Below are 25,998 nucleotides of genomic sequence, written 5' to 3'. Positions count from 1 at the left end.
CCCAGAAGTCCTGCCATGCGTGCGGCGGGTGAGGAGTCACATGCTAGCATGTGGGCCAGAACTCCAGTTTCCTCCTGGTGGCAACAAGGAGCCACCAGATCCTTGGGAACGGACCGACCTAAGTAGGCATGTCGGCAAGTTGGTTGTGGGAACACTGGGCCAGGCAGACCAGCGGGTAATAACCCGGCGGTTCCTGCTCCACGTAAACTTAATAAGAGCCCGGTTCTGAGCAGATGAAGCTGTAGTGGGCAGGTTTGTTGCTCCTTTATATGTGAGGTTCTCCTTGATTAAAGGAAGTAGTTCTCTGGTGGTTGTAAACATACAGGAACCCGACAAGTGAAACCCTCGTGAGGAAGAGTACTTAGACTTTGGACAGTTCATACACAAACTGGAAATGTGCTGTCATCTCCAACAGAAGACGGTTTCAAGGGAACTAGTCCTTGGTCCAGAAACAGATGAAGAGTGTAAACATCTAAATATTTCATTCTCAAAGACTAAGGAAGAGCAGTGTATCTACATTAGCATTTTATATGTGGTTTTAAATATATTCAGAGTACATTACAAGCAGAGGATTTGGCAATTTCCACCATAAAACCTGACATTTGTCCAGGCTTATCAAAACTTGAATCTTCCACTAGGAGCAGAGCACCTTGCCTCTGGGAAGGAGCCGTAACACAGGGTACGTCAGAGGAACGGCAAGGATCGCACAAGCTGGGCAGATACATGCATACTCCGTGCACTGTTGAAACTGCTGTGTGGCCAGAGGCAGGGTGGGAGTGCCTAGACTCACTGTCTCTGGGAGGAACAGCGGCCGAGTGCCTTTGGCACCGAGGACTTGCTCTCTCCTCTATGCTTTACGAGCTAAGCATGGGGCACCCACTGCAGAGGGCGTTATGGGGGTGCCCTTCGTACATCAGTTTACAACTTTTTGAAAAGGATGAACGCCTCCACTGTGGATGCAAACCAGGAGGGAGCACAATGTCTGAACAGGACCTGAGGTGCAACCATGGGTGAAGTACTCTGGATTTCAGCATTTGCCACATTCGTGGGAGATTTAGAAGAGACACATGAGCGCCCTCCACACTGGACACCGCTGCTTGGTCAGAGGCCTTGCTCCTCCCATGGCCCTTTCCTGCCAAATCCCCCAGCCCCACCTCCATGTTGTCCACATGGCCCGATGCCTTACCAGTCTGGTGCCTCGCCTGTGGCATCCTCTGGCTCCTGAAGGACAGCTGAAACCCCTGCCTTTGGCTGCTGCTTATCCATGTGAACTAACAGACCTTATAGTGAGTGTCCGTGGTTCAGGCAAACTTCTGATGTCCCTATTTCATCTTGAAAATCAATCTGCATAACAAGTTTTGGATCATTACTGACTGGAAGCCATCTCAGCCATCCCCAAGCCAGGCCACAGGCCAGCCCTCTGGCCTCCTGCAGCTGCTCTAGTCCCTGGTTTGTCAGCGGTGGTCCCAGAACCTCACAGGGAATACAATTCTCTTAATTCCATCAAAACTAGGCAGACAGCATGGGTTCAAGATTGTTTTTATTTTCAGTCTGCAAGTTAGTTAACTGGTACAGTCTGAAGGCCACCCCCTTTTCAGGTGTTTAACCAAAAGAATCCCTACAAACAAGATTGAGACCTGCCACCTGAAGTGTGTCTAGATGTGGGGACAAGGCCTTCCCTGTCCCCTCCTCCCCAGACTTCCTAACAAGGTTGTTTTATAGCCAAACGCAATTCAATCCCATAACAGGGCCACCAGCCACCTCGTGTCCACATCCCTCCCCACCTGAGTGGGAAGTTGAGGTAGGCAGTGGGAGGAGAGACTGACTCTTGCAAGGAACACTGGGCCTCACCCCCAAGGGGGCGGAGACGGCGAGGAGCCCAGAGGGGATGCGCGGGGAAGGTACAGGCCTTCTAGAATTGAGGCAGCCTGGCTCCTGGGATGTAAAGTGCTCCTGAGACCTCCACTTCCATGGGGCTGGGTGAGGGGCAACATGATGACCCATCACTCCCCACCCCTCAAGCTGAAACATGATAAACCGGGGAAGCTCAGCCTTCAAGCTTACCCTGCTGCCTGAGGAACACAGTACAGCCCTGTCTACGCAGGCAGCCCAGACATCGATTTGATGCTCCTTTACTCATAAACAACTACTTCCAGGAAGAAAAGGCTGACAGGTCTCAGAAGGGAGGCAGCACATGCCCCCAACACCCACCTGCACTGCCAGGAGCTGCCAACCGTTCTGGGGGCTCTGACTCCCACTCCAACCGTGTCACAGGGAAGGTGTGGGAGGAGGCACCCCAAAATGGATTAATGGCCTTTGACATAGGTGTGGGAGGGCTAGTTCAGGTCCTGTAGCCCTCTCCTTGGGTCCACTCCCATAGCACCTTCAGGCGACAGCCCCCAGTTCTCTGCCCTGCAAACACCAGCTCACCTCTTTCCCCCTCCTTCCTTTTCTAAATTAAAGGTGGAGGTAGTCCCTGGGAAGATAAAACCCTAGCTAGAATGGCCATACTGTGACTTAAAGAAGCAGTTAAATCATAAAGTCTCCAGGAGTTAAAAAAAAAAAAAGTGATGAAGTTGAATAAGTTAGACATGGGTTGTCCCACCAAAACCACTCCCTTCCAGTTGTCTCCGGTGTCTGGCCAGCAGCACCCTGCTCCCCTGCCCTGGGACAGGGCCCACCCACGGGGACACCGTGGTGCTTGCTGCGTGCCTGTGGCTCCCGCAGCCAGTCCCGCCCAAGGCAGCAGAATGTCTCCAGGGATGGACGAGGTGCGGCCGGTGCTCGAGGCTCTGGCCCTGGGAGTGGGAGGCAGGCCTCAGGCAGCCAGCCCCAGGCCCTCTCCTTGCACAGCCCAGCTCTGCTCCAGCTCCTCTGCATGATGGGGGAAGCAATGGGGAGGACGCAGGAGGCTCAGGCCGCTGCCTGTGACGCCACCACCCCTCAGAGCTTCTTGAGACGGCTGTACATCTCCCGCTTGCTCCTCTCGCCAGCCCAGGTCCGGCTCTTGGTGCGGAACTTCTTGAGATCCTCCCTGAAGTCCTCGTGGTACATGGGCCGGTAGCTGGGGGGCTCGCAGTGAGACTGGCAGCAGACAAGGAGGGGTCAGGTCACCTGCTCACACCCAAGCCAGCTCCCTCCCGGCTGGGGCTATGGTGCAGACCTAACAGAGGTAGCCAGGGCCCCCAGACCCACTCCACTGTCCCCAGGGCACGACCATGCTCTTCAGACCCCACCTCACCTGGCATTTCAGGAAGAACTCCTTGTACCCACCCTTCAGGACGTATAGCTCTGGGTAGTGCAGCCTGGGGTACTCGTTACCGAGCCGGTCTCTCTCCCTCACATAGCGGCACCTGCAGGGGAGGAAGGCCACACTGCTGAGCTCTTCCAACAGAAAACATGAAGGTGCCAACCCTGGGAGCAGAGGTTGTGGGCCAGGCTCCATACGCACCCCAACTCACTTCTACCCTCGGGACATCTGTGCTGCACGGAGCCTGGCCAGGTGCCCCTTGGGAGCAGCGTAGCCCCAGCAGGAAGGCAGCAGCTCTGCCCCATGGTCCAAGGGAAGCAGCCCTGGGGCATGACCCCTGCCCAGCATCTCCTGCCTACTTGGTCCCCACCCGGCCTGCACCCCCCTGCCTCCTCCACCTGAGCCACCCCTTTAGTCCTGAAGCTTTTGACAGGCTGAGCTTGCCTCTGCCTCAAGCACTTCTGCACTGGATGCTGGGGTGCATCCCCAAGAGCCTCCCCCCACCCCTGGCTGGTGGCTCCCTCCTGCCCATCCCCTGGCACAGAAGCTCCAGGCCTGTCAGAGGCCTACTCGTCAGGCCAGCCCCACACTCTGCAGTCTGGCCTCGCCGTGTGGCCCTAGGCCCTGAAGCACCTTCCGGCACAGCTACACACTGCCTGCCTCCTGCCCTCTCTGGAGTGAAAGCTCTGCAAAGGCAGGGGTTTGCCAATTGTCTCCTGCATGGAGAATGGTATCAGACACAGCACAGAGTGAATGCGCCCCCTCACAGGGCCCTTAGTTCCCACTTGGCTCTATGTGATCGGTCTTGTGCTAATGCAGGGCATGGCACTCGTTCTGAGGACACATATGCCAGGGGACTTGGGGACCATCACAAGCTGAATCCTGGTGTAGTTGTGTGAAAATGCGGCAAAACACCGACCAGCAGTTGACGAAATCATGTGACACGTGCACGAGATGGCTCAAAACACAAGGGCGGCGCAAGACCGTGGCCTGCAGGAGCTGCCCTCCTCCCATCCCCGTCTCCCTCAACTGTCTGACCCTGTTTTCTTGGCGCAGCCCCACCCAGCATCACAGACAGGACTGGGGACACGCAAAAGCCTTCATAACAGACAGCCAGGTCAAGTCTATTAAAAATTACTCAAGGAAGCTGTTCACAAAATCAACCTGCTGCTGAACAGGTAAGAATCTGGGAAAACCTGCCACACGTGAGCCTGTACTTCTGTAAAGCCTCATGATGAGCCGATGTTGGCGCCACACCCCACAGATGCCCCCAGCCAAGCCCGCCCCGGGTAGCACTCACATGCGTGGGCCCCGCTCAGAAGAAAATTCGCAGTGGAACACGACAATGACGCGTTTGCCGTCGGTGGGCACAATGGGTTTCTTGAGCAAGAAGTCCTCGACCTCCTCCTCCATATGCAAGTTCACTGCACCCTGTGGGGCACACACACTCAGCACCTGCTCGTCCCCACAGGCAGGACCGATTCTGGGAGCGAGCTTTCACTGGACCCGTCAACTCCTTGCATGGCTCTGTGTGCCTGGTGAGTGGTACTGGTGACTGGGGACTTTCAAAAACAGTCGGACACTGGCAAACACTGACACTTTCTTTAAAGTACCCCCTTACCGCCTGTCAACACTATGTTATTGGTCAAAAGACTAAGAGGGCATATCCAGTTCCTTCTTCCTGGGAAAGTGTGAAGTGTGTCCCAACACTGCCCTCCACCAGGCAACTTGACCCAGCTGTAAATTTCAGAGGCCTCACTAAAACGGCAGTGACTGGGACACACTGCCAGAGACCAGATTTAGTCAGGGGCCCTGAGTGTTCAGGCCTGGTTGGGAATCAGTGGACACCATCCAAAATGTCCTTGATGGTGATGCGGTGTGATGTGGTACACCAGGGGTCAAAGGCCTTACACAACCACCGTCTCTTCAAGGAAACCACAGGTCCTGTTGAGGGTTCCTTCTGTGTCTCCCACAACAACAGGCCTCAACAGCAAGCCCCAAAAACCCATACCTTGATGTGGCCTCCCTCGTATTCATATGGGTACCGGCAATCAATGACGACAAACTCTTTAATAAGGTGGGCAAACTTGCCATTCAAAACAGACGCCATCTGCGGAGAGAAAGCCCAGGAGAATCAACTTTGGCTGCCAGGAACTGGATTCAAATACCCCATGTGTGGCAGATTCCAAAAGGATGACTTACAATTTCTGGTGAGATGTATTTTAAATCCTGATGTTTCCCAGCAACTGTATGAAAGAGATAACCCTTAAAAAAAGAAGAAGAAAACCTCAGCAATCAGAAAGCCTATAAACGTGTTGTTTATTATACCGATGTAAGAGCTGAGCACAGCTCCCTGGTGAGCCAGATGTGAGTAAGAGGCCGCAGGTAATTGCTGTTCCCTGCTGGTCAGGAGCCTTCACCCCAGAGCCAGACCATGAAGAGCCTCACACACACAGTGGGGATGAGCTCACCTCGCCGTGGGGCTCTGGCTCTGCCCATGGTGCCTGGTGGTGGTGCCCCAGCCCGACCTTGAGGGAGAGGTGGGCACCTCAGCCATCACTCATCAGGGCAGAGCTCAGCACCCACAGGGCCAGGCGCAAGGTCGTGACAAACACAAGCCAGAGTGTCAGGTGGGAGGCGCCACCTGAGGGACACACCCAGGTCTTGGCTGTACTTTCTTTCAGGCTGGGAGTGTCTCCTAGTTCAGGCCTGTTCCTTCAAAACCCACTTGACTGAACCACCCTAGCCCAGACCCACGTGTCCCCACCCTGCAGAGACGGCCCGCTTATTTGAGTCTCTGCCTAAATCCTTCGTGTGCTGCATGGGTTTAATTACACCCACGCGACAGGTCTTCCCACCGATGTTTGGTTTTTGAGGGAAGGAACTGGGTCTGGCTTTGGAATCTTTGCCTAACACATATGAATGTTAGATACTCTGACGAATGAAGACTGACCTGGTAACCTTCCAATCACACATGGCCACAGGCTGCTGACATGGGCCAATCCCACCCTCCTACTTCACCACGGCTCAGGGCGGCCCCCACCCCCAGCAAATGCCTACCAGGCCAAAGGCAGGCCTTCTTCCTCTGAACTCCCCTGTGGGCCTTCTTCCTCAGGGGCCATGGAGAAGGTCCACCTCAACTCTGGACCTTCTAAGACACCTTTTGATACACAGACTAGCAGTGAGACTATAGGTTATTTATGCTTCTTTATACTTTGCTGCATGACTATTTCATAATCAGAAACATAGTTCCCAGAGAACCTGGCCTTTGGGTTGCAGGCAAGGTGGCCAACTTGAAACCTCAGATCAGCACCAGAAAAGACTACAGTCCCACAGAGACCAAGATACACCTGATCATGGACCTATTTCCTATCTTAAAACGCTTCACACTGTGTCCCCGCAGGGACAAGAGCCACCTCAGGGAGGAAGGAAGGTTGAGGGGTGCCCTACCGACCTCCCCAAACGGCACGCCACACCAGAGCAACTCGGCTGGCAATTACCTTGGAGAAGTCTCCTATAAGGTCTCTTGGGTCATTATCCAAAATGTTCTCAATGGTCCCTTTTGGGGAAGATGCCAGAGATAAAAACTGATGTAGGGTCTGTAACAAATCAAAAAAGAAAATGAGGCCAGGGTTCTGAGCAGGACTTTTGCAAATATTCACCTGAATGCGTTACAAGGAGACTGGAACATTAATGTCTTATTCAGCAAATAAAAAATCTTTCTTACTTCACTGGACTGGAAAGATAGTTCAGGTTGCTGACCACTCTGTTGTTATTTTGGCGCTTACTAATACTCTGAAACTAAACTTCCCTTCCTCTCATTTTTAAAAGGGGATTAAAATTAAGACCAAGTTAAAAAAATGTTTCTTAGCTCTATTCACCAAGACGCTCTAGGGGTGCAGTGGGCACCCCCAGAGAATACTGTGGCCTCAATACTGTTTCCAACCAAAAGAAACCAGAGCTTTTGAAGATGTGATTGATGCCAGGTTGGGACAAGAAATGCATAAGAAAACCTGTACCGTCTATCACGTGGTGACAGGATGCCAGACCTGGGGGCCCGTTGGGAGGGCTAACCACAGGGACATAAGTTCTGAAGCACACAAAGGGCTCTGCTTGTAAAGATTGTTAAGTTGAAATACACTCAAAAGGTAAGAAATTCTAAGAGAAAAGGCAAGACAGAGTAGGAAAATACACATTCATCCAGTGAAAGATTTACTCCTGAACATATGTAGCACATCTGCAAACAAGAAAGGAAAGTGGGCAAAACACCTGGACAAACAACCAGGAAAATCTAAGACCAAGAAAAATAACTTACCAGGGAAATGCAAATTAGAGCCACACGTACCACACACTCACCAGAACGGTTAAAACTAAAGGATGAATACCACCAAATACTGAGGATGTGGAAGAAACAGACTCTCCTACTACAGTGTGAGCACAGCAGCACCTACTAAAGCTGGACACACGCTAGCCTAGGACAGCAGCTCCACGAGAAAGGGATGCACACAAGACGCTTACAAAGCAGCTGTGTTCAAGTGGCCCAAAACACCCAAATATCAACCAACAGGGCAGATAAGCTGTTCTCTGTTCATACTGAAAGGCACAAAGCAACAGAGAAGGAAAAAGGAGAGGGTACACACATAGGCACGTCCCCAAAAGTGGTGCTGAGCCAGGAGCTCCAGACAGGAAGGGGCCACAGCCAGCGTCACTGGGGGCCCAAGGCGCGGCTCTGGGCTGCTGCCCTCTCCTGACCACGGCACTCGTGGGGTTGTGTTCACTTTGTAAGAACTCACCAGGATATACACTATTTGCATGCAGCATGCACGGTAAACACTTCAGTGAGTCTGTTTCTGAAAACCTCAGGAGCCAACCTGAGAGGTAGCGAGATGTCCAATGGGATTAATTTGAGCATTAAAACATAGAGACATCAAATGTTTTAATCTGTGAGTTCATAATTCTTACTGAAAAACAAACACCTTATAGGGGTCAATGTCAACTTTAAGGGTATCTGGAAAACTGGCAGTTAAAGAGATCCAGCATTCACCCAGTCTCCAAGGGCAACCAGGAGAATCCAATGCAGATGTTTCTCTTCACAGGAACTTCCAGCTGATAAACGAAGAAAGAACGACAGACTGCAGGGTTGCCTTCCCAAAACCCTGGTTACATGAAGGGATGCATCCAGAAAACGATCAACGGCCACCCAGCACAGCACGTCTCCAGACCAAACAGATCACCCGCTAATGCTCTTGTCAAGGAAACGGAACCCAAGTCTGTCAGGACTCTCTGGAGTGTAGGTTTACAGGCAACACAGGAAGAAGACAGTGTCAGAAGACCCCATTAAAGCCATGGGGAACGTCTACCAGACAAGTGACCTGAGTTCTCCAACACATTAAGAGAACAAAAGGAGCCTCCTAGAAAGAGGCCTAACCAAGTGCAGCGTGCACACCTCATTTAAATCCAGCCTTGAACAAACTGAACAGGCATTTAGGAGACAGCTGGGCACAAAATTACTAAGAAAATAAAAAGGTGCATTCTAAGTATGACGAGAGTTAAAAGGCAATTACAATTGAAAGTCTCAGACGTTCCTGCCCTTCAACCTAGAATCCCACTCTTAATCATGGGAAAAAATGCTCATCAAATATTAGGTAACCAAGCAGATTACAAAATATAGAGCACCAGCCTAGGTCTGCATGGCTGTGACCTAGCTAACCTTAAAACAACTGGTATTTATTCAAACCTTTTCATGCTACAGAAAACATGGGCAGTCCTCAGTTTATTCCATAACATTTAATACCAAACCTTACCGCAAAAGTTGGATGTAAGGATAGTGTAATGAAGGAAAACATGAGTAACTAAAAGCAAATCTGAAGACAAACTTGTTTGTCTTCAGGAAGCAAGAATAGTTCTAAAATCAGTAAATCTATGAACATATATAATCCATGAAACATATAAACAAGCTAATAAAAATGGAATAATCACAGCTGGAAACACAGCAATGTTCTGAGGGCTTTCGCTCCTAGAATAAACAAAGTGAAGCAGCACAGGCTCAAGACCTGGAACCAGGGCTGCTCACCCGCAGAGACAGCTAAACGCAGGGGACAGAGGCTCGGCCTCCCCTGCACCAAGAAAAGAGCCCGAGGCACAGCCCCTCCACATTCAGACTGTGGGGACCCCTAGGAACTGTGACATTCACCTGTGGGAAAGTCTACATAAAATTGCCACTTCATTTTTCCTCGTTCATTGCAATGCTGACTCCCTTCCAGGAAATACAGTAAAGGTAGCTAGCATTTGACCCAACAGCCCCACTTATTTCCTCAAAAATGAACATGCAAGGTTAGTGAATATGCTGCTTATGGTGCTTAAAATCTAGGAATGAGAGAGAGAACCAAGATGGTGGCATAAGTAGAGCAGTGGAAATCTCCTCCCAAAACCATATATATTTTTGAAAATACAACAAATACAACTCTTCCTAAAAGAGAGACCAGAAGACACAGGACAACAGCCAGACTACATACACACCTGCGAGAGCCCAGCGCCTCATGAAGGGGGTATGATACAAGCCCCAGCCTGGCAGGACCCGAGCGCCCCTCACCCCAGCTCCCGGCGGGAGGAGAGGAGTCGGAGGGGGGAGGGAGAGGGAGCCCAGGACTCCCTAACACCCAGGCCTAGCCATCCACACCAGAGCACAGACACACAGCGCGTGCGTGGGGTGCTGGATACTAGGGAAACAGGACAGTAAGACCTGTGAGTGGGTCCCCACAGCTGGCGCCCCTGGGACAAAGAAAAGCGAGTGCTTTTTGAAAGTCTTAAAGGGACAGGGACCCCACAGCTGGATGGAAACATCCCAGGACACTTAGCCCAGCAGCTGGGAATCCTGGGGAACTCCAGGTGCCCTAACCCCCTGGGCGGCAACGCAGCTTGGAGGCCCCTCACGGAGATAAACAGCCCCCCGCCCATTCCCCCTCCGACACAGCTCCTCCATATTGGAGAAGCAGCCTGAGGCTGGCCACGCCACAGAGACCGCGGAGCACCACAGTGGCTGAGCAAGAATTAAAAACCCCTTCTTCATGCAGCTGCCCAGCACAAGTCACTAGGGGTCGCTGTTCTCCCAGGAGAGGAAGGCCACAAACCAGCAAGAAGGGACGTTCTCCCAGTCAACACATGCACCAGCTCCCCACAAATACCTCTATCACCATGAAAAGGCAGAAGAATTTGATACAGACCAAGATCACAGAGGCAAACCCTGAGAAGGAGCTAGACCTAACCAATCTCCCTGAAAAACAATTAAAAATAAAGCTCATAACCATGCTGATGGAGCTGCAGAGAAATATGCAAGAGCTAAGGGATGATGTCCGGAGGGAGATTACAGAAATGAAACAATCTCTGGAAGGATTTATAAGCAGAATGGATAAGATGCAAGAGGTCATTGATGGAATAGAAACCAGAGAACAGGAACGCATAGAAGTTGACGCAGAGAGAGATAAAAGGATCTCCAGGAATGAAACAATGTTAAGAGAACTGTGTGACCAACCCAAAAGGAACAATATCCGCGTTATAGGGGTACCAGAAGAAGAAGAGAGAGAGAAAGGGATAGAAAGTATATTTGCAGAAGTAATTGCTGAAAATTTCCCCAAACCGGGGAAGGAAATAATCGATCAGACCACGGAAGTGCACAGAACCCCCAACAGAAGGGACCCAAGGAGGACAACACCAAGACACATAATAACGAAAATGACAAAGATCAAGGACAAGGACAGAGTTTTAAAGGCAGCTAGAGAGAGGAAAAAGGTCACCTATAAAGGAAAACCCATCAGGCTATCATCAGACTTCTCAACAGAAACCTTACAGGCCAGAAGAGAATGGCATGATATATTCAATGCAATGAAACAGAAGGGCCTTGAACAAAGGATACTATATCCAGCATGACTATCATTTAAATATGAAGGAGGGATTAAACAATTCCCAGACAAGCAGAAGTTGAGGGAATTTGCCTCCCACAAACCACCTCTACAGGGTATTTTAGAGGGACTGCTCTAGATGGGAGCACTCCTAAGACTAAACAGATGTCACCAGAGAAAATAAAATCACAGCAAAGAAAGCAGACCAACCAAATACTAAAACTAAAGGCAAAAAATAAAATCAACTACCCACAAAAGCAGTTAAAGGAAACACAAAAGAGGACAGAATAAAACAACCAACATATAAAGAATGGAGGAGGAGGAATAAGAAGGGAGAAAAATAAAAAATCACCAGACAGTGTTTAAAACAGCTCAATAAGCGAGTTAAGCTAGACAGTAAGATACTAAAGAAGATAACTTTGAACCTTTGATAACCACAAATCTAAAGCCTGCAATGGCAATAAGTACATATCTTTCAATAATCACCCTAAATGTAAATGGACTGAATGTACTAATCAAAAGGCACAGAGTAATAGAATGGATAAAAAAAGCAAGACCCATCTCTATGCTGTTTACAAGAGACTCACCTCAAACCCAAAGACATGCACAGACTAAAAGCCAAGGGATGGGAAAAGATATTTCATGCAAACAACAGGGAGAAAAAAGCAGGTGTTGCAGTAGTATCAGACAAAATAGACCTCAAAACAAAGAAAGTAACAAAAGATAAAGAAGGACATTACATAATGATAAAGGGGTAAGTACAACAAGAGGATATAACCATTATAAATATATATGCACCCAACACAGGAGCACCAACATATGTGAAACAAATACTAACAGAACTAAAGGAGGAAAGAGAATGTAATGCATTCATTTTAGGAGACTTCAACACGCCACTCACTCCAAAGTGACACAAAATAAATAAGGACACAGAGGCACTGAACAACACACTAGAACAGATGGACCTAATAGACATCTATAGAACTCTACATCCAAAAGCCACTATTTACAATAGCCAAGAAATGGAGCAACCTAAGTGTCCATCAGTAGATGAATGGATAAAGAAGATGTGGTACATATACACAATGGAATATTATTCAGCCATAAGAAGAAAACAAAGCCTACCATTTGCAACAACATGGATGGAGCTAGAGGGTATAAATAAGCCAGGCAGAGAAAGACAAACACCAAATGATTTCACTCATATGTGGAGTATAAGAACAAAGAAAGACTGAAGGAACAAAACAGCAGCAGAATCACAGAACCTAAGAATGGACTAACAGTTACCAAAGGGAAAGGGACTAGGGAGAATGAGAGGGAAGGGAGGGATAAGGGTGGGGAAAAAGAAAGGGGGCCTTACAATTAGCATGTATAATGTGGGGGGGGGGCATGGGGAGGGCTGTGCAACACAGAGAAGACAAGTAGTGATTCTACAGCATCTTACTACACTGATGGACAGTACTGTAATGGGGTTTGCAGGGGGCACTTGGTGAAGGGGCGACCCTGGTAAACATAATGTTCTTCATATAATTGTAGATTAATGACAAAAAGAAAAAAATCTAGGAATGATCTAAATGTCAACCAACAGAATGCAGATTAGTTCAACCATCGTAGAAAGCAGTATGGAGGTTCCTCAAAAAATTCAAAATAGAAATACCATTTGACCCAGGAAATTTACCCTAAGAATGCAGGAGCCCAGTTTGGAAAAGACATACACACCCCTATGTAGATTGCAGCACTATGTACAACAGCCAAAAAACAGAAGCAACCTAAGTGTCCATCAGTAGATGAATGGATAAAAAAGATGTGGTACATATACACAATGGAATATTATTCAGCCATAAGAAGAAAACAAATCCTACCATTTGCAACAACATGGATGGAGCTAGAGGGTATTATGCTCAGTGAAATAAGCCCAGTGGAGAAAGACAAGTACCAAATGATTTCACTCATCTGTGGAGTATAAGAACAAAGCAAAAACTGAAGGAATAAAACAGCAGCAGACTCACAGAACCCAAGAATGGACTAACAGCTCCAAAGGGAAAGGGACTGGGGAGGGTGGGTGGGAAGGGAGGGAGAAGGGGAATAAGGGGCATTACGAATAGCACACATAGCATAGGGGAGGCACGGGGAAGGCAGTATAGCACAAAGACTAGTGACTCTATAGCATCTTATTACGCTGATGAACAGTGACTGTAATGGGGCATGTGGTAGGGTCTTGATAATGGGGGGAATCTAATAACCACAATGTTGCTCATGTGATTGTATATTTAATGACACAAAAATAAATAAATGTCAACCAACAGAAAAACAGCATACCCATAAGGACGCTCATATAGTTACTTAAAAATAATTTACATTTGTGTACTGACCTACTGGAATGTTCATATTAAAGAAAAGTCCCAAACAGCACAAAAACCATCCAACTGTGAGCAGTGTGATTCATTAACTTGAGCCATTGATTTAACAGGATCAGACATACTGAATGACATCAAAGAGGATACTTTTGAGTACAGGTAAAAAAAACCTTTAATAAGAATAAAGGTTTATTTGGCCATGACAGGTCTGGGTTAAAAGAAAATAACCTAAAATACCTAGAACTAAGAAGTGACAATGAAAAACCATCAAAGTTGAGAGAGAACCTAAGGGGAAGGAAGTTTACAGCTCTACACAGGTCAGGAAACAAAGATGAGTCAAAATAAGCTTAGCATTAACTTCCCATAGTGGAGATAGTGGGCAGCAAAGCCACAGACCAGGAAGCCCTAGGACAGCCTGTTCCCCAGCTAAGGACTGGGAAGCAGGCAGACAGCGAGACAGAAGTGTTCAGACAGTGACCTTCCCCAGCCACACACCAAGGGAATGCTGGGGCTCTGCACCAGGCCCATCCACAAGCGGGGAGCCTCAACTCCACTGGGATGGTACCAGCAGAGCCTCCCAGGAGTGTGCGCTCCGCCCCACTGCCCCCCAGAATGGTGAGACTGGTGCCCACTGTGGGTGTCAAGGGAGGCGTGCTGGGGAGGCAGAACACCCTCCACGTGCCCCACAGAATCATAAGCCTGCTGGATTAACGTGGACCCGCGTCTTATGATACCCCAAATACACAGGATACAATTGGAAAATCCTTGTCACACCAGATCCAGGAAAATCTCACCTTGAATAGGAAAAGATATCAACACAGGCCAACACCATGACACAGATGTCAGAAAATCTGACAAGGATTTTAAAGCAGCTGTTGTAAAAAGTGCTTCAACAGGCAATTACAAACACACTTCCAACAAACAAAATGCAAAACAGCAAGTCTCAGCACAGAAAAAGAACCAAGTGGAAATTTTAGAATGGGAAAACACAGTATCACTCTCCTTGAGCAAGAAGGAGCTTGCACAACGCACCTCCCGGGGCTCCTCCGGACTGGCTGCCGCTGTGGGACTGGCCCCAGCCCTGCTCCTCCTCCGCTTCCTACTTCCAGGTGGCGGCTCCTCTGGAGAGCGGTTGGGTCTTTTCAGCACTGACCAGGCACTGGGGCTGCACGTGAGTGGGGACTCACTCGGCATGTCTCTGTTGCCCTTAAAGAGAAGAGACCATCCTTCCATGAAAACCTGCTCCCTCAAATGGCAAGGGCAGTGGTTTAAGATCCACACCCATCAGGAAGCAGGAGCTGTCCACTCCCTGGCCCTGGCACACAGGACACGCAGGCCCTGAGCTGCAGCAGCGCTGAGCCGGCCTCAGTGGACATGACAACCTGCACCCTCAGGAGCCTGCTGTCTGCGCAGGGTCCGGAGTCAAGTGACTGCCACCTCCCTGCTGGAATACATTTTTGATTGCCTCTTCCATTCTGTTACTTGTACCCTGCTTGAGCGGCTCAGCAGGCTTTAGTCTCACCCACCTAAATCCAGAAAAGGTGTGGGGTAGCTGGGACATACTAACAAATAGCCAGTAAGGGGTTAAAATGGTATCAAGAGAGGTGCCCAGAAGCAAATGCCTCCAAACCTTGGTTCACAAGGCCTCCCTGCATGGTCTTTTTAAGGCAAAATTTCCCAGAGTCCTAGGGCAGCTGGCCTGGCTGGTGGTAGAGGCAGTGAACTGCAGCTCTAAATGTCTGTCTGTCCACAGCTCCCCGTGGCACAGCCTCCTTCTGCACCCAGTAAACACTCGTCTCAGAGTTGCCTTTTCTGAAATATCCCTGATAACCTGACTGCAGTGCGCCAACCCCTTGGCAGCTCCCCAAGAGAGCAAGGATTTCATCCTAATTTTTCACAAGTTCATTTTAATGGAATATTTTCAGAAAAGCAAGACCAAAGGGTTTCTTTTCAACCTAGAAGAGCTGGGAGCATTTTTTGGAAGAGGATCCACTGCTTTCAAAAGGGTATCAGAGGTAAACTGAGCTCAAGGGCAGACACCATAGTTCCAACACAGCCTGCAGTGACTGGGTCCCTGGTGACCATCCTTGGAGGAAGTCGTGACCTGAAGAACCCAGGGTGTGCTGTGACTCCTAAATCCAGTTTAAGAGACTGACAGCCATTTCCCAAGCGTTGTATATCGTATATAATTTTAAGTCTTTCAAAAGGACTTAGTAAATTTAGTCATGGCATTTGTATTGGGTAGCCTGGTTCCTCAAAGCTACACACATTAACCTACTATAATTTTTAACTGGACTTAAAGACTATCCTTCCTTTGTCCCATACTTATAGTTCAGGGGCTTCAAGGGAAAACTCCTAAGGGCCTCAATTTGTATGTATACCTGAGGGTGTGAGACTTAATCTGTACAGAGAAAACAGGCGTGCACATGACAGATGAGCCCAAGAGTCTGCAGGCACAGCCTGGCTTGACTCTGAGCGTCCAAGATGGAAATCTAAGTCTATACACCGATAGCGAGGGTATTCTCAATTAAAACTGCCCTGCTATTGTGAGGTGTGCTAAGCAATGTGGAATATAAACAAGGGAGACTGACCTCAAGGAAGAGGCAGTGGTCTTCAGACAAAGGCAGCTTTCGCCACCTAGATGCTATGGCCAGAAACAACTTGGGTCCCTCCTCCCAACCCTGCCTAATTTACAGATTAAGGGAACAGACAGACACAGCTCCAGAATAATCCTTAACTCTACATGGGATGTACCTAGAAGTAAAACAGAATCCGAACAGAGGTAAAGCTGGGCTCTGCATGTTTGGCAGATAAAATGAGAGTAAGAAAGGTGAGAGCCTGAGACCCAGGGACAGAAGACCACCACACCCACTGCAAACAGTCACTTTGAGGAGCTGGTGGCCCTACAGTGGGCTCTGGGCTGGGCTCACGGGCCTGGCGTGCCCTCTGCCTGTCAGGGCCACTTCTGCAACAGCCCTTCAAGGAGGGTGCCCCTGCAATACGGGGTCCTCCCACCTCCCTCCCTGACCCCTCTCTGGCCCAACAAGCAACACTACAGGGACCTTGAAGCTCTATGATCTGATCCCGTTTTTTTTCCCCTGCATTTAAGAGCAAGGCTAATTCATCACCAAATGAAGCCTTTCTGCCCTGACTTTCCCAGGCAGCCCACTGTATGCATCCTGGTTGGGTCTTCTCATTTCCTGGCTGCCTGAATGTGTGCTGGCCTCTCACATTCTCAGGGGTGGAGGGGAAACGGGAGGGTGCTGCAGCTCGCTCTCTCTGCCCCAGTCAGAGGGCAGGTTAGCGTCCTCTCTTCTGGGAGGGGTTCTCCAGCTGACACCTCTGAGAAGTGTCCTGCAGGGCCATCGGCGGACTGCGGACTGCAGGTAGCACCTAGCTGATGGCTTCTACACCTGAGACCACATTCCTTTTGCCAGCTCCCCACTGCTCACTCATAAAGCTGCCCATTAAAGCCTAAGCCAATACCACATCTTACAGTTTAAAAATGTCTGAGCCTCTCAAAATCAGCTTGGCAGAGAGATATTTTCCTGCAATCTTCAACCAGCAGTTAGGGGGTCAGAGTAGTATGGAAAGGACGTGAACTGGCCAAGAATGGCTGGGGTAAAGATTACGAAATGAGAACCACATGGATGTACATCACCCAGACTCCCTCCCTCTGACGAGGAGGGAACCTGAGAACAGCATGCTTACACCAGAGAACACCAGTGGGTCAGGGGAAAGGCCCACACACAGATGGAGGCTCAGAAGAAACGACCAGAGCCAAGGGCAGCACGGCCAGCCTCTGCTCAGGGCAGCCCCCCAGACTCCAAGGAACAACTTACGATGTTCGTATTTCTCCTCATGACGAGGGGAGCAGTCCAGAGGCTTGCCACGCACGACGGGGTCTCTTCGTCATTCTAAAGGGAGGAGAGCTGAGTCACAGGCCTGGCAGAGGCACACTGTATCTGGATGTGTCCTAGAGAGGATGCAAGGGGCCCTCGGTCTTTTCACACCACGGACGGGCCAGGTCTCCAGTGACCCTGGTTCATGTTTCTTACACAGAAATAGGCTGTCAGCAACTCAGGGCAAGAAGGGTCACACCAGGGTCTCCTTTTGAAGCCCCTCAGGATTTATCAGGCTAGAAGCTGTTCCAGTGAATCATCACCAAGCTCCCACCAAGTCAGGCCGGGTGGGGCACAGTACCTTCAGACTCTCTCCGTCAAGAAGGTCCACAAAGCCATCGTCTTCGTCAGATAGAGTGGCAGCCACAGGTGACTGGGGCAGAAAAAGAGGTTTGCCACTGTCTCTCTCATGTGATGAAAGCTATAAGGCAGAATTCATAGCTTGTTAATAAATGACCAGCTTTCATTTCCTTGGATAGCTCACTAGATTTTACAAGGAAACATACTATAAGTAAAATTTTAGCAGCTACTAATCAAAGGAAAATGAATCCCAAGACTATAAATCATTATGTCTACACATAGTCCCAGTCGAGCCAGGCCTAGCTGCCTTCACAGAAAACTTCCCCGAAGCAATTCACTTCTACAGCCTCTTAGGAAGGGCCAGGTTTTGTCAGAGGACTGTAATCAGGAAACAGACCATAGAGGGCTGGGTTAATCTGCTGAAACCAGGAGGGGCAAGAAGACACAAGTCTCTGAGGCCACGGAGCAGCCCAGAGAAGGCTTATCTAACCCCAGTTCTAACAGAGGGAGAAGGGGTGGTCTGGTTCTAGAAAGTCTGTCCTGGCTCTCTAGACTTGGAATTTGCATGACAGCTGCTCAGGTTTCCACTGAGGAATGACTGGGTGCCAGACACTATATAATCTCTACATGCAGAACCCCCACTTAAGCCTCACAACGCACTACAGGTAGTCGACCTTCTTGTTTAGTAAATAGGGAAACTGATGCGTAGAGCCTACAGCTCACCTGTTTACCCCAAAGCCCAAGCTCCTCTCCTACTACACTCCCTCATGGAGTAAAAACTGGACATCTCATTAGGCGGCCCTATGTTGGTGTTTTGGGGGAACTGCCATCATAAAACTTATATTTAATATAGGAAAATTTAGAAAAACTACTTACTCATAAATCTACCATCTAGTAAAACACTGATACAACAAACATTGCTGGTACTGAATTGTTTCTTTTCTAGATGCTTTTCAAAGCCAGGAGAAAAGTTCAGACATGCCTTCTTCCGCAGTAATAAGGCAGTTCCATCCCAAGTCCTACAAACAATCTTTCACAAGACCCAAGTCCCTCTGGGTCTGAATTTACTGATCCTCAAGCGGTGCTCTGATTTTGAGTCAATCACTCACCTAGGAATCCTCTCTGCCGCTGGACGACTCTGTGTATAAAACCAGTAAAAAACCAGCTCTGGGCCATGCCAACACTCCACAGATGCACACAGTGGGTTTTTAACCAGCAGAACCAAGAGGTAGGCACTCCATGGTTACCACACCCACTTGTGACCTAGGCTCTGGGATCCCAGCGCAGATGTGACACAAAAAATAACAGGCCTCTGGACAGGACACCTCATTCTTTCTCCTTGACTCCTATGCTAAGAAGCCATTACGAGGAAGGACAGACAGCACCCAGGGACCAGAAGAAACACCCACTGACATGACCAAAAGCCAGACTGGTGAGAGTGGCCCTGGGACCCCGGCACCTCCAATTAGGGAGGGCCAAATGACCACAGGAGACCCTGGCGCTCCATTCTTCAGGGCACACTGAAGGTATTTCAATTTGGATACACAGCCCTCAAAGGGTTGCTGCATATTTAGAAACGAGATTTTGTTAAATCCTGGGCAATTTTTATGTGTCCTTTGGCAAATCACCCAACTACCCTGACCATAATTTCCCAGTCTGTAATATGGGTGAACACTGGCTACCTCACAGGCTAATGAAGATTAAAGATAAAAACATATATCAAAGTGCTTTTGATATATAGCATATAGCAAATGCTAGAGCAGCAACACTGCCTGGAGCTGAACCACAGACCACAAGCCAGAAGGGATGCTGTATTCTCAGGTGCAGGTTCCCAGGAAAACCTGGAAACCAAAGTGCTCATTCTGCTCAAGTTAGGCCTCCTAGTCCATAGTGTCAGATCAGCAGTGGGAAACTTTGGAAGTAATGAGTCTGTTTGGCAAATAAATAACCCTGGGGCAAATGGCCCTAAACACTGTCAAGTAGCCCATAGGCAGTGGGTTGACTGCAATCCAGAATAGTTCTTAATAAACCACCTTTGGAAAAAGCCACACGCTCTCTCCAAACAAAATCACTCTGGGAAGTACTTCTTTCTTAACACAGGATGCACTGTGAAAGAACAGGTTTAAATAAGACATGACCCCCACACACACTTAGGAGAACAACCTGGGACACCTACAGATCTCTTTTCCCAGAATGGACGAGGTCAAACACTCCTCGCTTAAGTCCAGTATTCCAGACATACCATCTCTCACCTAGTTCTGCCTGTCTGCTCTCCGGACACAGCAAAAACACCAAAAATCTGATAGTCTAGTTTCAAAAGACAAAGCCAAGGCAAAGACAGCCAAGAGCTACTGTGGTGTCTTCAATCCAGGCAATGAGGATGCTTTAATTCCCTTCCCGTCAGGATCTCCCTATGAAAGCCAGAACACATACCATCCGAGCAGGGGCAGAGTTCTGCCTCTGTGTGAAGAAATCTTTACCCTCCTCAGGTCCATGAGGATGCAGGCAGCCTCGAGACGCAGGTCTTACAGGCTTCTTAAACTCAAAGGCTTCCTGCAAGACAGTATAGTCAAGGCGTCATTCCCTGTCCACAAACACCAGCTCTAGGCCCTCAGCTGTATCCCTGAAGGGACAGGCCAGGGAGCAGGCACTGCCCCCAGGCTAAGGGTTTACCCATCTCTGATCTAATTCCAGCACTGGATCCATCCAATAAGGAATTTGAAAGACTGTCAACAACTAACTTCTAATGCATTTTTTTCCCTCTCAACACAAATACTTGATTTCCTAACTAATATAAGAATATCTGTAGAGTATCCAAAACACTGAAATAACAGCTAAATCAACTTTAAAATAAAGCAAAGCCGTTTCAATACAATTGCCTGTGAAGTCAAAAGTTTTCACTCTACATTTATGTCTAAGGCTTTGTCTTTTCCACCTTCTTTCTACCCACGAGAGACAGTTTTTCCCCACTTAAAATTATTGTATTCCATACTAAAAGCAACGGAAAAAAAACCTGCTGGTTTATTTAAAACATGGATGAATCTCACATAATGTTGAGTGAAAGCCAGACTTGCCCAGCTACTTCTGTATGATCCCACTTCCTTAGCGTGTGAAAGCACATTATGTGCCCACACACTGGCCCAAGGACTTGCCGAGCGGTGGCAACATCAGTGTTTACATGGCAACACCATACTGAGTGCTTTCTGTGCAGTAACTCATTCAACCATCAGCTATGGCCCCATCACTCCACTTTACAGATGAGGACATCAGGCTCTACAGGGTGTGTAACGTGCCTAAGATCACAACACCAGACAGGGCAGTCCAGAGGAGAGTTCACTACTTTTGCCTGCACATCTCCTTCCAGAATAAAGCTCCAAGCAGGTCAACCCAGGGGGCCAAGCTCAGGGAAAACCCTGCACCAATGGGTACAGCTGGAGCCTGAAGGGTAGAAAGCAGTATACAGAGGCTGCCAGACTGCTTCCCATACTCAAGAATTATTTTGCATTCTCCCTCAGAACACCTCTCAAGCTGCTGAAGGAATCTTTGGGAGAGTGGATAGAGGAAACAGGTTTTATGCTAAACCTGAAGACTCTTAGGATTATAAACTGTGGCATTTTAGCAGGGAGTGGAAAAGGGAAGTTAATGGATATTGAAATACAGTGAGAAGGAAGATGGACAAGGTAGACTCACGCATTAGCTGCTTCAGAGCAGCCCCTGTGCCAGGTGCCCTTCCAGGTGACAGGACAGCAGGCCAGAGTGATCCTACACTTTTCGATGGACAACCATAAGCTCACCCTATAAGCAACCATTTCAACTGCTCTGAGGCAACCTGGGACTTGGCCTCGTTCTTCCAAATGCACCAAGGAGCCTTTTCCTGACCTAAGTCATTCCAGGGTCGGCACAGGGGCCAGGAAGGCCTGGGAAGACCTCCCAGACTAAGCATTCATGAACTTAAGGCACTCCTAAGAGCTACCATCTGAGCGGCTCCTGCTTCCAGGAGCCAGCTTTCCACATGTCACTTTACACAACCCAGGACAGCCCTATAGAACTGCTACTCCTATTTTACAAATGAAGAGACAGTCTAAAAAACTGTAACTGGTCCTGGTCACACAGCTAAACCTGGTCAATCCAGGTTTCTAACTCCAAAAACCTCACATGACTCTGGTGAAGGCTTAGTCTCCCAAAACCAGCCAGCCACTTTTCTGTAAGCCACAGACTGTAGGGTAGGGCACGGATACCCACTCACGTTTTCCTTGTTCTCATCGGGGTCGATTAGCTGGAAGACATCATGGTCAAGTGAATCAGAATGACTCCTCTTCAGGGCAGGACTACACCCCAGGAGCTTCCGCTATCAAGGTGAAAAAAAGGAATCAGGGTACATGAACCAGAACTCAATGAGAACTCACTCTCAAAGGAAAAACACGGTGACAGAGGCCTAGCCCCACCCAGGGCAGTAGGTGAGCTATGAATGCAGGGGGACAAAGGGCATAAGTTCTCAGTGCAGGGTTCCACACCCACCCTCACAAGGACTGCAGCCTCTGCAGGGCTCAGGTGCCACATCAACCCCAAAATCACACCATGTGCATAAAAGAAATACTCCCTGGTTTGATAAAATTCTGATACAGATGGAGGAAAGAACCCTAGATAGGCAGGTGATACTGAAGTGGCTTTAGGAGACTGTTTCGACTGCCCAGGACACTGAGGAAAAGCAGTGTCGCCCACGTAAACTAAGGTATACTCCCAAGGTCATGCTGGTCGCTGGGGTGGGCGGCTGATAGTGGGCATTAGCGCAAAACAAACGAGGGAACTTACAGGCAGGGGGTTTATTCTCCTCATGGGATTTTCAAGGCTGCAATGGGATCAGAAGGGCAGCAATGAGAACAAAGCAGAAAAGAGGCAGACACGTCAGCAGAGGCACAGAGTCTAGCCTACAGTCTGGGGGGACAGGCAGGCAAACCTCGTCCGGTTTTAGGTTAAGACGGAAGAACAGACTTCCCAAGCTGTCCCGTTCTCACAAGCACCCCAAGACTGGGCTTCTAGGTGAGAAAAGCCAGCCCAGGTCTTCCCTTAACACACCCGCTCTGGGACGTGGAGGGTTAGGGGAGACTTGAGAGGACACCATGGCAGCCACCACAAAAGGGGAAGTTCTGACCCCGGGGACACCAACTCATCCGCAGATGGCCGTGTACAGCCCAGCAGTCTCACGAGGGACAGCCCGGCCAGGGCACGTATTCCATTCAAGATTAAGAAGCTAATTCTAAGCACAGCACTTAAAAGCAATGGATATATACTTTTCTCTTCTGTCCAAGGGCCCAGGAGAATCCAGACAAAAGCCTGTGGGGAGAAAAGTATCTCAGGAGAAAATACACAAAACACCATTGTCATTAAAACCAACATAAATAAAAGTACCAGCGCCTTTCTCTTTAAGCCAGTTAAGCAAGACGCGTGGCTTGGGCCTGGGCCAGTCGGGACCGTGGCCGCCGGTAGGAGCGCCCCCCGCCCGCACGTGTCTTCGCGTTTCCGTGGCTCGCCCACCAACCCCTCCCCGACTCGCGAACACGTCCAGGGGCCTTGGGGACAGTGGAGGGTCTCCCGGGGCTCGACCGGGTCACCCGGGCTCTCTGAGTCCCAGCACGGAGGCCCGGCCCCCGCCTCCCGGGGGAGCCTGGGCTGTCGGCGTCCCACCCCACCGGGCCGCGTGGGACTCGGGCCTGGGGACGCCCCTGGGGCAGGACGAGCGCGGGGGCCGACGCCAGGCCTACCCGAGTCGGTGGACTCGCAGGAGCCCGTCCTCTGCAGGCTGCCGTTCCTCGCCTCCGGCGGCCGCCCGCACTCGCTGAAAGAGAGCAGCGCGCGTGGGCCCGGCTGAGCGCCGCGGCGGCCCGGAGGCCCGGCCCCGCGCCCCGGCCCGCCGCGCCTCACCTGCCCAGCCCCGGCAGCTGGCCCATGGTGACCGCCAGGCTGGTGACGGGCGACAGGCCCCCGGAGGCCGGCGCGCCGAACAGCGCCTTCACGACGGGCTGCTGCGCGGGAGGCGGGCTGCGGGCGAAGAGCAGGCGGCGCCGGTGCGGGGGCTCGGGGCCCAGCTCCATGGCGGCTCCCGCCTCCCCGCCTCCGCCGCGCCCGCCCGCACCGGCCTCGGCCTCGCGCCCCCGGGGGGTCAAACACAAACACGACCCCGCGGCCGCGGTACGCGGCCGCCGCGGGAAGGCGGCGCGGACGGGCGGAGCCCAGACCCGGCAGGCGGTGGCCAGGCACGGGTGCTCCCCTCACTCCGCGAAGCGGCGACCTGAGGATTAAACACAAACAAGCACGGCGGCCGGCCAGAGCCGCGAGGCAACGGGCTCACGCTCTCTCCGCTTTTCTCTCGCCTCCTTGCCCAGCCCGGGGTCTCGGGGGACCCAGCCGACCCCCACGTCCCTCCCGGGCTGTCGCAGCCGAGGAGGCCTTTCGCGGTAATAGCTAGCTGCTCACTGGGGATCGCCGCTGCCCCGCCCCCCTTTCCTAGTTGGCGCCAAACGGCATCCGCCAATCAGTAAGCAGCACCTTCCCCTCGCGCCCGAATGGCAGCAGGGCTGTCCCAATGAGAGAGGAAGAGGAAGCGGCTCGCCGGCCTCCGCCAGGTCGCCCGCTCTCGAGAGGGGGCGGGGCCCTGCTGGCCCGGAGCATGCCGGGAGACGTAGTTCACGCTCGCGCGGCCCTCCAGACCCTCGGCAGCTGCGGGCGCCGTGGGATCGTGCCCCGCATGTTTGGGTGGGGGATGAATTCTCCTTGTTAGAAACAAACCGGAACTCCCAAGCTTCCCCATCAATTTACTAGACTTGTTCTCTTTTGGGAAAAAAATCGCTCGTTCTCTGGCTCACCTGTGTGTTACTCCGGTGCCGGCTGCGCCGGCAGCAGGACGGGTGCGCTCTGCAAGCCTCGGGAGGCCGCGCGAGGCGCGAACCCTGAGAAAGAAGGTCGGGCCGCAGCTTCCCAGGACGCGCCGAGCAGTCAGCCAGCCTGCAGCCGAAGCCTTGGAGCTGCCCCCGCGTTCCAGCTCCGCCTCCGTCATCCGGGGAGTCTTGACCTACACTTGGTTATTTATTGAGTAGGTGACCCGGGTACCCAATACAAATTCAAGTGATACCCCAAAAGGCCTGGAGTGCCTCTCAGCCAGGTTTGGGAACCACTGAGCTGTGTGACTTTTGAGGCCATTGAAGATCAGCCGTTACACATGCTATTCTAACGTGTGATTTTTATTTGTCCTGTACCTCGGCGGGTAACAAGCTTTGTTGGACGGGTTTCCGAGCAGAGGCTAAGTCCTGTCACCCACCCCGGGGCTACTTCAGCCTCCCCCCTCATCCCTCCGAACTGCCACGTGCCTGCCTCCAACCATCACCCCCGCCTGAGTTCCGCCCCCTCCTCTGAATGCACCTGAGCGGGCTTCCCTCCTCTCCTTTCTCCCGAACCTGCCCCCCTCCCTAGTGCCCCCCTCCCTAGTGCCGTGGCAGGAAGTGGCCCCTCCACCCCACTTCTGCCTTCCCACACTGCCCCAGTCTGGCTGGACTCCCAAGCCCTGACCCCCCAAGTGATCTTCCTAAATGCACGCTTGATCTCCTCCCACCCATTGCTTAAAAGCGGGGGCTCCCCTGCATTTTGGACCCATGACCCAGAAGACACATCAAAGTTTTCAGAACATCATTTACTTACACTACATACAATACACTATTTTCCATTACATTTTATATCACTTAAAAGATCCCAGCTATGTGCCTCGAAAATTAATGTTAGGATGGCCTGTGACCTAAAGATTAAGCAATAGCTGATGGGCTTCAGCCCAAAGCCTCTGGCTGAGAACAGATCCCGTACAGCAAGGCAGGATCTTGCTTAGTCTCCCATTTCCCTACAAGCTCTCCAGCCCCGGCCACAACCCTCCTGAACCTCCAGAAACCCCAGGGTATGTGGGCATTCCCATGGTCTGTGGGTGCCCTTCTCCGCCCAGTCCACTACTGCAAATGTTTTCCTCTTAAATCTGAAAATTTCTTCCTACTCCTGTTTTGTGTAATTCTTGGCTCAATATCTCTGTTTTTGCATTCATTCATTCAACAAGTGTTTATTCATTGTTTATGGGGACAAACCCAGTGCTCGAAATACAATGCCACGCCAAACGCAATCTCCTAGGATGATCCTGGTGATAAAGGGCCACCACCAAGATAAACCCAACTTTGGGTGAAGGGCTGGGCACCTGGAGGTGGGAGGGGAGGCTAGAGGAAGGGAGGGGCATTTAATGAAAGAGATTAAAGCTGCCG

The 25,998-nt window shown here is 50.5% G+C and overlaps 1 protein-coding gene across 5 annotated transcripts; it reads right to left on the bottom strand.

The window, feature by feature from the left end:
* Window positions 1-1,504: 1,504 nt before the first annotated feature.
* CDC25A (cell division cycle 25A) lies at window positions 1,505-25,012 on the bottom strand. 5 transcript variants are annotated; one of them, XM_036878160.2, is made up of 15 exons: window positions 23,630-25,012; window positions 23,470-23,543; window positions 22,999-23,041; window positions 22,520-22,556; window positions 21,954-22,055; window positions 20,141-20,260; window positions 17,709-17,780; window positions 17,348-17,422; window positions 14,538-14,711; window positions 6,751-6,849; window positions 5,453-5,515; window positions 5,262-5,360; window positions 4,551-4,681; window positions 3,274-3,353; window positions 1,505-3,084 (listed from the first exon to the last, which is right to left on the bottom strand). In XM_036878160.2, the coding sequence occupies exons 1-15, from the start codon at window positions 23,797-23,799 to the stop codon at window positions 2,819-2,821; spliced, it is 1,605 nt and encodes a 534-aa protein (XP_036734055.2). In that variant the 5' UTR covers window positions 23,800-25,012; the 3' UTR covers window positions 1,505-2,818. The 5 variants fall into 5 exon arrangements, with proteins under 5 accessions (XP_036734055.2, XP_036734053.2, XP_036734056.2 ...); XM_036878158.2 differs by having other exon boundaries at window positions 17,709-17,828; window positions 23,630-25,009; XM_036878161.2 differs by having other exon boundaries at window positions 3,242-3,353; window positions 17,709-17,828; window positions 23,630-25,006.
* Window positions 25,013-25,998: the final 986 nt, after the last annotated feature.

Source organism: Manis pentadactyla, chromosome 1 (assembly GCF_030020395.1).
Source record: "Manis pentadactyla isolate mManPen7 chromosome 1, mManPen7.hap1, whole genome shotgun sequence".
Classification (NCBI taxonomy): domain Eukaryota; kingdom Metazoa; phylum Chordata; class Mammalia; order Pholidota; family Manidae; genus Manis; species Manis pentadactyla.
The sequence above is the reverse complement of the archived record's forward strand: the minus strand, read 5'-3'. Positions and strand labels throughout refer to the sequence as shown.